This window comes from Pseudophryne corroboree, chromosome 6 (assembly GCF_028390025.1).
Source record: "Pseudophryne corroboree isolate aPseCor3 chromosome 6, aPseCor3.hap2, whole genome shotgun sequence".
Classification (NCBI taxonomy): Eukaryota; Metazoa; Chordata; class Amphibia; order Anura; family Myobatrachidae; genus Pseudophryne; species Pseudophryne corroboree.
Window position 1 is genome coordinate 16,134,578 of NC_086449.1, and position 14,350 is coordinate 16,148,927.

At 41.4% G+C, this 14,350-nt stretch overlaps 1 protein-coding gene across 1 annotated transcript; it reads right to left on the minus strand.

The window, feature by feature from the left end:
• Window positions 1-11,424: 11,424 nt before the first annotated feature.
• On the minus strand, window positions 11,425-12,306 carry LOC134934033 (olfactory receptor 11L1-like). The gene has a single exon (XM_063929552.1). The coding sequence runs from the start codon at window positions 12,304-12,306 to the stop codon at window positions 11,425-11,427; it is 882 nt and encodes a 293-aa protein (XP_063785622.1).
• Window positions 12,307-14,350: the final 2,044 nt, after the last annotated feature.

Genomic DNA, 14,350 nt, shown 5'->3' on the forward strand with positions numbered 1-14,350 from the left:
AGTTTTTGCTGTGTCTTGTGTAAGATAAGGGCGTATTTTGGATATGTTTCTTAGATGTATGTAACATGATCTTGAGACAGATTGAATGTGGGTAACAAAGGACAGTTCAGAGTCAAGAATGACACCTAGGCAGCGAGCTTGTGGGGTGATTGCAGAGTTCTCAACAGTGATAGAGATATCAGGTTGGAAACTACTATTGGCCGGTGGAAATATAATTCATTCTGTTTTTGAAATATTAAGTTTGAGGTGGCGAGATGTCATCCAAGATGAAATGGCAGAAAGGCATCAGTGACGCGGCCCAATACAGAAGGTGACAAATCAAGGGAGGATAGGTAGATTTGAGTATCATCCGCATACAGATGGTACTGAAATCCGAAAGAGTTGATTAGTTTGCCAAGAGATGTGGTATAGATAGAGAAAAGCAGAGGACCTAGGACTGAGCCTTGCGGTACTCCAACTGAGAGAGGTAGCGAAGGAGAGGTGGAATCAGAGAAACGAACACTGAAGGAGCGATTAGATTACACATGTCTATTTCCCTATAGATTGTAAGCTTCCGAGCAGGGCCTTCCTACCTCTATGATTGTTTGTTATCTCCCAGTTTGTTATTATTATTTCCAATTGTAAAGCGCAACGGAATTTTCTGCGCTATATAAGAAACTGTTAATAAATAAATAAACAAATAATTAGTTAGGCCTAACAAGCTGTTGTAAGAGTCTTTTTTCCTTTCCTGAGTGCAGCCATTGGAGGATGTATTGCACATAGCTCACAGTTTTTTGGGGGAGGTCACCAGGAACAGTTTCCTGTGGTTTCCAGTGAGTGCCAGAGTTTAGAGATTGTGTGTGTGTGTGTGTGTGTGTGTGTGTATATATATATATATATATATATGGCGGTTGGTTTGGCACTCCACATTGATGAATACTGTCACCTGCATGCCCTTGCCTGTATAATACACAATCCAGTGGTAGACAATGGGAGCCGGGTGTATAGTCACGGCGTGGCACTGCATATTTTCAATTGAGGCTTATTTATTTGATGATGTTTCGGGGCTACAAATGCCCCATCCTCAAAAGTAAAGCAACAAACAGTACACAGATTGTGCTTACCTTATAAACCCCTCTGTTTCCCAAGTGAGATTCTACTTCCAGCCGTTGAACCACATGCCGAGACCCTGCAGCCGGGATGAACGTTGTGTCGCCTGTCAATTATGTCATCCCAACTATTGTCATGGTGACACTGTAGCTTCCTCCCAGCCACGGCCAGCTGTGGAGGTAGAAAAAATAACAAATAACAAATACTGGTTGAACTCGATGGACATTTGTCTTTTTTCAACCTCAACAACTATGTAACTATGGATCTACATCCTTGATGTATAACATAAATATAATGTATAACAACATTAATAGAATACACAAAAAGGGGGGTATACAGCGCTTAAGACATGGAGTAATGTTAAATACACGTTTTATTACTACATCAGAGAAAATATTTTTCCAAATTAAAAAAACAATTAATGCTCAATAAAATCATTAAAAAGGAATTCCGTAATAGTAAATATAAGTCTCAGAAGTGTGCCCTAAGTGGAAATGGTTTGTTTATGACCAGATTTGTGATGATGCCAACAAAAAAGTGCAGATTTTCTAGCATATATACAGTCACTGATTATGTCCAGAATTGACAATAAATGTTAATAATTCATCCACTTGGATGTGATTACCAGTTCTGTGTTCCAGTTTAGAAGGCTCCAATGATGTATGGTTTCTATGGCAATGGCAAGCTGTAATGGAGTCCTATACCACAGTGGAGAAACAGTTCTGTGTTCCAATTTGAAGGTCTCCAGTAGTGTATAATTCATACGGCAGCAGCAGCCGGCAATGGAGTCCTGGTCCACAGCAAGGGAATGGTTAATATGAAGAATTCTGACTGTTGTGAAAAGGCAATGGTGGCGCTAGTCAAAGGTGTCCACTAAGCGTCTTAGAACCTGATAAGTTTCACTGCACCAGGCAGCTCTATCAAAGGTGGTGTGGCATTGAGACTGATCCTTTTTTATAGGGGAAGTGATGTCATAAGTGGGGACAGCTGATTCAGAATTTTTTTACATCCAGATTTATACTACATCAATTTCCACATTTTATACCCTAATATACACAATAGATACAATATACATTATAAATTAAAATAATAAAAAAAAAACGAATCTGGAAACAAGAAACAGTGCTATTTTTAAAAGTCAGTAACTCCGGTCACGTGATCGGAGCCCAATCACATGTGAAAGATGCACCAATGATAGCTCTTAGCCAGTCACGTGGATGGGGATGAGTCACGTGATCGGATCAACCAGGAAATGGTTGTTTGAATGACAGGTGTAATCACCTGACCAGGCTCACGTTCATGTGACACTAGTCACGTGTCTCGGAGCATGGTAGGGTAATAACATACCAGGAAGTGTTGTTGTGGTTGCATAGTAACCCTCATTAAAAGGAAAGAACTACCTGTTGTATTCACTTGTAAATTTGTATCACCTTGAAGAAGGGGTGTTGTGGCCCCGAAACGTTGGACACTGAGTGATTGAATAAATGCACTTTATGCACCTTATTTGCTGAGATCAGACCCGTGAGTGCCACCGCTGCTGGGCTTACTATATATGTAAAAGACTTTTCCGGATGGCACAAGGGCATTAAGTAACATTTGGAGAGAGTGATGATTCATTTTGTATGTATGTGTGGAAGGACTGGGCCTTTGGACCATGTCGTATCCCTCACTTGGAATAAGGCACCGCTTGAGTTAGGTATTTATGTATGGAATATGTACGTATTTGATTCTGTCTGACACTGCCTACGTTTTATGAAAAGGTGAAATATCTAGAACTGAGCATGAGCACTTTATACTTATCACTGCACTTTGAAGCACAAAGACACTTTTGCTTGATTAAACGCTGTGAATCTACAAGATAATATAGGCACTATGACTACCAACATAGCCGACATGTATAGCTTCACTGAAGCCGATGCAGTGAGATTGCCTTTTACTGAGGAATTGGCAGAGACTGAGAGAGGCCTCAGTATGGATGACATCTACCATCAATTACACAAATTGAAGAGGCGAGAGACTGACTATCTGAATGCATGGCATCTCACTGTCGGATTATTTCTGGGATAGAATGATCCCACGCGGGTTTAGAATCCGCAACGTGCCAACCATCGGCCGTTTCAATCCAGATTTCTGCACCAAGTGGATGGGCATTTTAAATAAATGCAGCTTTGACTTGGTTCTATTAGTAATAGAGGAAGCAGGACGGGAGCTAAAGTTGACCAGGGATAAAATACATGAACTGGAGATGGAGCACAAGGACACTTTATTGTTAGAGACTAGTCAACAGTTATTGCACAAATTACAAACTCAATGTGAGAATTACAGAAAAGAACTTATTAAGTTCAAACGCAACAAACATCTGACTGTTAAGGAAGATTATGAAAACAATAGAGTGTACCGTTGGGTCTCTGGGGGCAAGCCGGGCAACCACAGGCCATACAATCATAGGGCCAAACATAGTTGCCGCAACCATCGTGAAATGCGCCATAAAGACTCTGCCACATCAAATAGTGACAACGAGTTTGCAGTGGCAGAATCAGAAACCCCCTCTGATAGCAGTAGTATGATCCCTTTAGGGACCTCTCCGGTCCCCATGGAACCGGCAAAAACAAGAGGATGCCCACCCACAGGGGCCACCTGAACTACCGAATCCAGAAATGACTCCACCAGGAGGAAGATTTCATTTTTAATCTTTCCGACAGACAGTTGAGTAGCCTGGAGATTAAAGTGCTAAATAATGGACTATCCTTCACACCCACGAATAAGTTAGATGGTTTTGAGTGGCAGATGGAATTACACATATTTGCCCGCAAAATGCGACTACAAGAATTTTTTCAAATCCACAAAGTGGAAGTTACAACTGATCCGCACCAGCACTTTATTAATCAAAGGCACAGGTCCACTTTTGATCCCCAGTCCAATAATCCTTCAATAAAGACTGTGACACGTATTCTGGATGAATCGGTCTGCAATTATACCATGGCATGTACTAGTACGAACTCTAACCTCTCCAAATCTGAATTTAGAGTGTTGAAACAGCTGGGATCATACCAGGATATTGTTATCCACCCCGCCGATAAGGGGGGAGGAATAGTTATTCAGAATTTAACAGATTACAAAACAGAAATTTACACTCAATTATCTGATACATCAGTGTACCAACCTCTGGCGACTGACCCAACAGCAAGTTTCAAAACAGCGATTGATTGCATTTTTGATCAAGCATTAAGAGCTAAAAAAATCTCTGAGAAGTTATGTCTAGCACTGAAACAAGAGCACCCTAAAGTACCAGTTTTTTTCACCATACCCAAGATCCATTAAATCCTCAGTAGGTCACCAGGCAGGCCTATAATATCTGCACATATGTCACTTTATCAGCCAATTTCCATTTTCCTGGACAGCATTCTGCAACCACTTATCCTGCAGCAACCCAATTTTATCAAGCACACTACCTCATTTTTGACCCGCCTCAAGACCTTGAATAACATTCCAAATGGCACGCTAATTTGCACAATATATATCTGTAGTCTTTGCACGAGTATACCACATGCACAAGGACTAGCGGCTATGAGATCTTTTTTAACCAGTGAAAATGTGACTACATTAGATGCTGACTAATTTCTACAGCTGTTAAAGCTTACACTGATTAGAAATTATTTCCTTTTTGATGGCAGATTTTCCTGCCAAACAAGTGGGTGTGCGATGGGGAGCAATGTCTACCCATCCTTCGCTAACATCTTTATGTTGCAGGAGGAGCAAGAAATGTTTTTCAGCACCACAGATGTCAGTCAATACATCTTACATTATTCAAAATATATTGATGATATCTTTGTTCTCTGGCTGGTTGGCCGGGTTAGATTCAACACACTGGTAGCCCAGATCATCAGCAGACCCTTGCCCATTCAAATTACAGCTCATTGTGACTTTGAGTCCATTAACTACCTGGATGTCAAGGTGTGTGTAAAAAATAATATGATCCATAAGGAGGTTTATTATAAACCCACCGATAAAAACACACTCCTGCGTAATAACAGTCATCACCCCAGGGCTCTCAAGAAGGGCCTTCCACGATCGCAGCTCATAAGGGTGGGCAGAATCACCAGTGATGGCAGTAGATTTGATGAAGCACTCACCACAGTGGTGGAACTTTTTGCCGCTCGAGGGTATGACCGCACTGAATTAGTGCGGAGCAAAGTAGAAGCTATGGCCATGCCCATATCTGATCTGTTGGAACCCAGAATGAAATCAGGACAGCAAGTTCTACCTTTTGTAACCAAATATAACACTACCAGCCCGGTAGTTCCCAGAGCGCTCAAGATCCTATGGCCAATAGTGGCTACTGATAAAAGCTTACCGGCATTTAAATATAGGTGTCCCCTCACCTGTTTTACCAAAGGAAAAAGTATCAAAGACCATGTGTTGCACACTGATGTCACAGGGTTTGAGGCATCTTCATCCATCAACTTTTTGTCCAAACCACCAGGCTGCTATCGCTGCTATCGCTGCCTGGGGTGTAAGATGTGTAATAATCTACAGGTCGTGCCCACTTTCACTTCAAGAGTAACTGGTAGATCCTTTAGAATTAAGCTTGTTCTCAGATGCACAACATCCCACATTATATATGTGATTACCTGTCCGTGTCAGTTGCAATATGTGGGCAAAACTGTGCGTACTGCCAGAGAGAGACATGCTTTACATAGATCAGCGGTAAAAAGTGTGCTGTCATGTAAAATGTCCGACCAACCAGTGGCCAGACACTATGCAGAGTTGAAACATGGTCTGAATGACCTAAGATTTAAAATTATCGATCACGTTCCCAAGACATTAAGAGGGGGTGATCGAGGAGGCCTACTTTTAAGGATGGAGGCCAGGTGGATCTTTATCCTTGATGCCATCAACCCAGCTGAATTAAATGACAAAATTCTATGGAATATGTTCCAGTAGTTTTTTGCTTTACCCTAAGATCATGAGATATACGGAGGGAGGTGGGTCTAGAATTACCAACAGTGTACATATACTTTTAATTAACATTCCGCAATTATTCAGATATGTCATTCATGCAGGGGTTTGATTCAGTACAGGTTTTCATTTGTCCTCCAACTGTGGTACAATCCTAACGCTACTGATATTTAAATTAGTGTATATGTATATGTATGACAGACATAGCCTTAAGTTAGCAATTTATTGTGCACAGCACATTTAATTGTTATAATTGTTCACATTACTATGTTTATTTTAAAATTGTACACTTCGTATCATTCTAGCCCTGGGCGATGGTTCCGTCATGCACCCGGTTGCCAGGATGTGCTGGTCGCCATGGCAACGCTACCAACCCTGGTCTTCAGGAAGCCGACATCTCCACGACTTTAGGGCAGAAGTATGTCATCGTACAGCACTGCAGAGCCAGGCCAGAGGTGTGTCTCACTCTCGGGGCCGTGAGCTCGCCCCGTTCATGGGTCTGCTTCTTCTTTATAAAAGGTATGTTGTGTTTACTTGTAAATTTGTATCACCCAGAAGAAGGGGTGCTGTGGCCCCGAAATGTTGGACACTGAGTGATTGAATAAATGCATTTTATGCACCTTATTTTCTGAGATCAGACCCGTGAGTGCAGCACTGCTGGGATAACTATATATATATAGAGGCCATGTAATTTGTCACAGTAGGCCTCATGATAAAGGCTATTATTAAAACACATCCAGACAGAGATCTAACTTACCCAGGAGCCCCCCCAGGATCTACCATTGGCACTACAAGGAACAGCATGCCTTCCAAATATTGCTCCCATTCAATGACTCACTCACACAAGCAGACAAACAATGGTAGTTGCTCAGTCATTCCTGGAGATAATTATATATCAGGTGCTAGAAAGGGGGAGGGGTCACAGACAAACAACAAAGAAGGGGGTGCAAATCCTCACCCCTAAATTTCCCTTCAGCACACTAAAAATTTCCTGTAACCATACCTGAACCTATCTGGTAATAGAAATTCAGATAATTAGTTTACACATGTTTGCAAACACATGTTTAAGCTGCTGCGCCACTTCAAGGCTTCTCCGATGTCAGCAGTACTAACACTACATAATAGCAGTGCACACATAGGGCCATGTAATTTGTCACAGTAGGCCTTATGATAAAGGCTATTACTAAAACACATCCAGACAGAGAGCTAACTTACCCAGGAACCTTTATCATGAGGCCTACTGTGAAACATTTTATATTACCAGATAGGTTCAGGTATGGTTACAGGTTATTTTTAGTGTGCTGAGATTTGAGGGTGCTCATAGATAATAGGTTTAGTAACAGTACACAATATTAAAATGCAGCAAAAAAGGCAAGTGAAGTGCTTGCGTGCATAAAACGGGACATTGAGACAATGGAAGAGGATGTAATCCTGCCACAGTACAAATCATTGGTACATCCAAGCCTTGAATATTGTGTTAAATTTTGTGCACCATATTATAAAAAAGATATCTGGGAACTATAAAGAGTTCAAAGGTGAGCTACTAAATTGTTTAAAGGGTTAGAGATACTGGAGTATGAGGAAAGGCTTACTAGGTTAAATATGTATACACTAGAAAAGAGGCGCCTAATAGGAGACTTTATTAATATATTCAAATATATAAAGTGTCATTTCAAAGAGCTATCAGGGGATTTTTTTATTAAAAGATCTCTATATAGGAAACGTGGGCACTCACTGAGGCTAGAGGACAGAAAATTCTTTACACAATGTAGGAAAGGGTTCTTCACAATAAGGGCAAAAAAGATTTGGAACTCCCTGCCGGAGAAGATAGAAGATAATAATGGTGGACTTTGTAAATGCATTTAAAAATGATTGGACACGTTTTTAACTGGAAAACGTATCCAGGGCTATAGCATTTAGCATAGTGACATTAATATCTGGGAGAAGTAAGAATCATAGTTTTCAATTGGTACTAAACCATTACTTCAGCAGGTGCATTATAATATGAACAGCTTAACACAGAAAACAGGTTGAACCTGATGGGCATTTTGCCTCTTTTCAACCTCATTATGTAGCTATGTAACTATATATGCAGATGGGGGCTGGATGCTGGATAAAGCGCCAGTGTAAAGCCGACATAAGCTTCATGTAAAACGGTCCCCATTTAATTTGCGAGGTGACGCCCACCACTTATTTATATATATAAGGTGATATTGGATCCCCAACTTTCGCCCTTGGTTGGCTGGTTGACGGTAGTAAAATAAAAAGGAAGTAAACTTGGGGACCAGAAGTAGCACATGGTCAGAAGGTTATAAATGTTAATGTTTGTTAGTGGCTATTTTACTTGCATGTAAAGGGTATCTCGGTCTCCTGTATTGCATCCAAATAGCTGTGTATTGCTGCTCAGGTGATATGATCCGTTCCATCCCTCCCTAATGTAATGATGCGTTTAAATGTTTTATACAGAAATAAATCCTTTCCCCATGCTAGAATTCTCTGCTTTCATGTTCCAATTCTCATTTGTAGGTAATATTACCTCTAAGGAGTAAAAGGAGAAACTACTGTACCTTAAGGATGGATAATAGAAACCTTTACATGAGTTATGCTGCACTTTACTGTGTGATTACGGTAAGTCGTACCCTAATGCTGATTATATAAGAAGGTGAAAGGCCTTTTTTTCTTGTGTTCATCTGGAGAGGAGTATGTAATATTGATAGATACCTATAAGGGAGCCATTTACCTCTCTTTTCCGTGAGTTAGGAATGCTAAGTCTTCAGATATCCCCATTTCCATGTCAGTGTACTGTTACTCACCTGTTGGGAATTACATAAGGTGTTGGCTATACTACACTATGGGGTATATTCAATTGAAGTTGGATCCATTCTGACATTCATTTGTTGGAATGGATATGACAAGGGCTATTCAATGCCATCTCAATTTGACTTTAAAAAGTTGAACTGAGATGTGGGAGCTGAGACGGGGAGAGCCGTTGGCAGACGGGGGAGAGCAGTCCTACAGAAGCAGCTATAGCAGTATAGCCGGATGCTCTCGCTTGCTGGAGCCGGGTGGATGCTGCTGTGAGCAGCGGCTGTGACACATCATCCGGCTATTCTGCTATAGCCGCTGCTGTAGCACTGCTCTCCTCCGTCTGCCCATGTCTCTCCCCAGTCTCCCCGTCCCCCCTCTCCTCAACTCGGCTCCCTCATCTCAATCTGACTATTTTTAAAGTTGGATTGAGATGGTCGAAAAGGGGGCCAAAACCTGTCGGTTTTGGCCCCGTTTTCAACAGAAGCACGTGGATCGGCAGCTATTCCACCGATCCACGTGCTTTTCGACAAGTTGAATTCCTCGACTTGTCGAATAATTTGGGGTTATATGGAATAGGTCAGATCCCCTTCCAACCTAAAAAAGTCAAAAACTGCAGACAGACGGCAGCTTTTGACTTCAATTGAATATACCCCTATATATTTCTTTCTCTTCCATTATTGAGGGACTTGAGAATGAGAACTGCGATTCTCTCTGTCATTTGAATCATCTGAGGTTGGACACATTTACTTCACATTTAAGTACATTAATTATGTTCTCATTATCTTCTTGTTGAAATAAGTGGTGATCTGTTAAACATTTTTGAATAGTATCTTTTGGTTAAGGATTTGGTGGTTCTCTCCACAGATGGCTGCATAAACCCTGATTATATGTTTGCGATTTGGGACATTTCACGTTGTTTTGTAAGGTCTTCATTCATAACAGTGGCACATCCCACACTCTAATCCCTGGAACACTGATGCAATATCCTCAAGATATATCAGTTACATAGCCTATCACAGCATTGTTCTACATGTAAGAAGAGTGAAATCAGTCTAAGTCCATGCACAGAGGAGGTAATATGTTTAGCCTGCTTTGCAGACAAGACGCTTTTTGGATTGTTAGGTTAATTACACTACATCCCCATGTCCTGAATATTACTGTTGAACATAACAATATTTATCATTGCCATAGTATAGTCCATTGGCAGCCCTACTGTGTACCTTCTTGACACATTTAGCACCCAATGGGTCAGAGGCACATGTCCCATGAATCTAGATGGAAATTTTGTTTATTTATCACTGTACCCTTTTAATTTTACTATGGGAGGTCTTTGATTTTGTGTACTTATACATAGGTTTTGGAATTATTTCTTTTCTATCAATTAGACTGGTGTAATTAGTTGCCCTATTTATTTCCATTGAAAGTTTTTACTCTGGTATTTGGAGTGTGGGATGTGCCACTGCCATGACTGATGCCCTTGAGTCTAAATATATCTCACTGGTGGCAATTCTGTCACTAGCGCACCTGTCTTTTTATTCTCCAGTTATACTGTATTTATATATTTTTTTGCTTATTTAGTATTTTATGGGACCTGGCTCACAAAGATAAACTGTTTGGTGTGAAACACTCTATAGCTTAAATATGTGTGGTCTGTCATGGAGAATAATTGACTCAGTTAGACTCAATGTTGATAAAAATAAATTACTTTATCCAAAATGTTTATAAACCACAAACAACATAAAACAAAAATTCACAATTAGTGTCAGAATAGTAACTCTTAAACAAGAGATATAAACTTGTTAGCATGTAATTAGAGCTGTTTAATTATTCTTTAAATAAGAAAGATATATAAAATATGCAAAGCATGCACTAAAATCAAATTGAAAAACAAATTCTCTTCTCAGATGATACAAAAATATTTACACTGGCGTCCCAGTGTGTTATGGAATGATTGTCCCGCAAACAGTTCACGGTGATAGCTATGAAATAAAATACCATGTGCTCAGAGAATAATTACCCACGTGTTGGTTCCTGATTCCATACAGGGTACCGTTAACAATAGTACATGGGGTATATATATTGTAGTGTAGTCGCTGTTTGATAGCACTAGAACTGACAGCCCCGCTAGGAGACCTGATGCGTCCCTGCTCTTGGACGAGCGCTGCCTGCTGGTACGCTGTGCAGCTATCAGAGGTTATGCTGTATGGTCCGGGCCTCACGGTGGAGGTCAGATGGAGCTTGGCCAGTGCACAGCGGGAAGTTCTTGCACCGATGTGAGCAGACCCTGCCCGCTGGTGTGCTGTATAGCTGCCGGCAATTCAGTTGTATAGTGTAGACCTCTCAACAAGGGTCATACACAGTTCAGCTGATGCCACAGCAGTGGGTACTTACAGCGGTGTGTGGGAGCTCTCAGGAACTGTGAGGTGGTTGATGCGGCAGTCAATACCAAATGGAGAGCACAATTGGAAGAAGTGGGCGTCAACGCATTTTGTCTCCTAGCAACCGGAGTCTTCCTCAAGACAAAATCAAGCACAGATGTTCAATTATGAAGTCTGATTTGTATTTAAGTTATATTAATTTTCTTTTACATTTTTCAAAAGCTTCCTTGAAGTCTTTATGCCTCAGGCTGTATATGAATGAGTTAATCAGTGGTGTCACCACAGTGTAAAGCAGTGATAGTGTCTTTTTGGTTGCTGATAATTGTCCTGTGGCTGGAACCAGATATATAGAAAGGAGACTTCCAAAAAATATACACACAACAGTCAGGTGGGAGCTGCAGGTGGAGAAGGCTTTATGTCTCCCACTGATGGAGCGGATGATTAGGATGGTGGTGATAATATACAAATAAGAGACAAGTAAACTTGCTTGATTTCGAATAAGTGATGTATCTGAACAAGAAAGATCTAGAACAGGAGATAAATCACAGAAGAAATGGTCAATAACATTTGGCCTACAGAAGTCAATTTGGCATATATTTATTTCACTATCCAACATCGAGAAGAAACTTAGTGACCACGATGCAATGAGAGATGTCACGCAAAACACTTTGTTAATGATAGCATTGTATCGCAGAGGGTTACAGATAGCCAGATATCGGTCATAAGACATCACCGCTAGGATGAGACATTCTGATGTCTCTATATTAGCAAATGCAATCATCTGGGATAAACAGGCAGCAAGAGACATGGTGGCATCATCATGCAGGACAATGTGAAGCAAGTTAGGTACAATGTCCGTGATCCGTAGAATATCTAGTACAGAAACCTGTGTGATGAAGAAATACATTGGAGAGTGAAGATTGTTGCTCACTGAAACTAACACAATGATAACAACATTACCACATATGGTGACACAGTAAAGGAGGAGCAGGATCAAGAACAATAGAATATTAAAGCTGTGAAGATTTGGAAATCCCAGGAGAAGGATATAAGTAAGATTGTTCTTCTGCATTGTATGTAATTAAATCCTGAAAGATAATTCATCACATCACATTACTAATATTTTTAGTAGAGTTTAAGTGAGTCCATAAATTGAGGCCATGAATGTGGTGTAACCTACATTACATCAATTGTCACTGCCTCAGACCAACAATTTGATTGTGTAATACCAGTATATTACAGGCAATACAGTCCCATATTCCAGCTGGTACAAAGTAGTTTAGTTAAAAAATATTTGATCAGACAAAAGCATTTCCATAAACATCCTGTCAGAAGTAATAGTATCATATTGTATAAAAAAAACACAAACAAACATAAATAAAAACACTGGTTTGTATAACAGCAAAAAAAGAAGTTACTCAGGACTTTATAATAATGCACCCACAGACATTGTGTTTTTACCTTTAAAGTCCTTTTTAGAGTGCTTTACGGATCCAACTCCAACTTTATCAATCAGTCTAAGAAGATGTAGAAGGACCAACTCACCACCAGACTCAGGGGTAAATTTACTAAGGTCCCGATTTTGACCGAGATGCCATTTTTTCTTCAAAGTGTCATCTCGGTCATTTACTAAACTCAAATCACGGCAGAGATGAGGGCATTCGTATTTTTTTGCAAGTAGTTGTAAAAAAATACGAATGATTACACCATCGGTCAAAATACGCCAGCAAATTAGTAGAACTCGGTCATTTACTAAAAAGTGCAAATCTCCAAAGAGGAAAACACTGCCGTGAAAAATTACAAATCGCAAAAAAGTGCTAAAAAAAAGCAGACCTGCTTTTTTGAGCCGTGATTGCATAGGCATGCAGGGATCCATGAGATCCGTGCATGTCTATCAGTGGGAAGGGGTGGGAAAGTGCTTATTTTCTCAAAAAAAAATGCGTGGGGTCCCCCCTCCTAAGCATAACCAGCCTCGGGCTCTTTGAGCCGATCCTGGTTGCAAAAATATGGGAAAAAAAATGACAGGGGTTCCCCCATATTTAAGCAACCAGCATCGGGCTCTGCGCCTGGTCCTGGTTCCAAAAATACGGGGGACAAAAAGAGTAGGGGTCCCCCGTATTTTTAAAACCAGCACCGGGCTCCACTAGCTGGACAGATAATGCCACAGCCGGGGGTCACTTTTATATAGTGCCCTGCGGCCGTGGCATCAAAAATCCAACTAGTCACCCCTGGCCGGGGTACCCTGGGGGAGTGGGGACCCCTTCAATCAAGGGGTCCCCCCCCAGCCACCCAAGGGCCAGGGGTGAAGCCCCCGAGGCTGTCCCCCCCATCCAATGGGCTGCGGATGGGGGGGCTGATAGCCTTTTGTGTAAATGAAAAGGTATTGTTTTTAGTAGCAGTACTACAAGTCCCAGCAAGCCTCCCCCGCATGCTGGTACTTGGAGAACCACAAGTACCAGCATGCAGCGGAAAAACGGGCCCGCTGGTACCTGTAGTACTATTACTAAAAAAATACCCAAATAAACACAAGACACACACACCTTGAAAGTACAATTTTATTACATACATACACACAAACATATATACATACTTACCTATGGCCCCACGCAGGTCGGTCCTCTTGTCCAGTAGAATCCAAGGGTACCTGTTGAATAAATTATACTCACGAGATCCAGGGGCCCAGGGTCCTCGTCGTATCCAAGTGTAATCCACGTACTTGCATAAAAAAACAAAACGCTGACCCGAGCCACGAACTGAAAGGGGACCCATGTTTGCACATGGGTCACCTTTCCCCGAATGCCAGAAACCCACTTTGACTTCTGTCTAAGTGGGTTTCTTCAGCCAATCAGGGAGCGCCACGTTGTAGCACTCTCCTGATCAGCTGTGTGCTCCTGTCCTCACTGACAGGCAGCACGCGGCAGTGTTACAATGTAGCGCCTATGCGCTACATTGTAACCAATGCTGGGAACTTTCTGCTCAGCGGTGACGTCACTTTAGGTCAACCGCAGGGCAGAAAGTTCCCAGCATTGGTTACAATGGAGCGCATAGGCGCTACATTGTAACACTGCCGTGTGCCGCCTGTCAGTGAGGACAGGAGCACACAGCTGATCAGGAGA

Bases quoted from the DNA above. Each gene is read 5' to 3' on its own strand.
- LOC134934033 (XM_063929552.1), bottom strand. From the start codon at position 12,306: ATGCAGAAGAACAATCTTACTTATATCCTTCTCCTGGGATTTCCAAAT.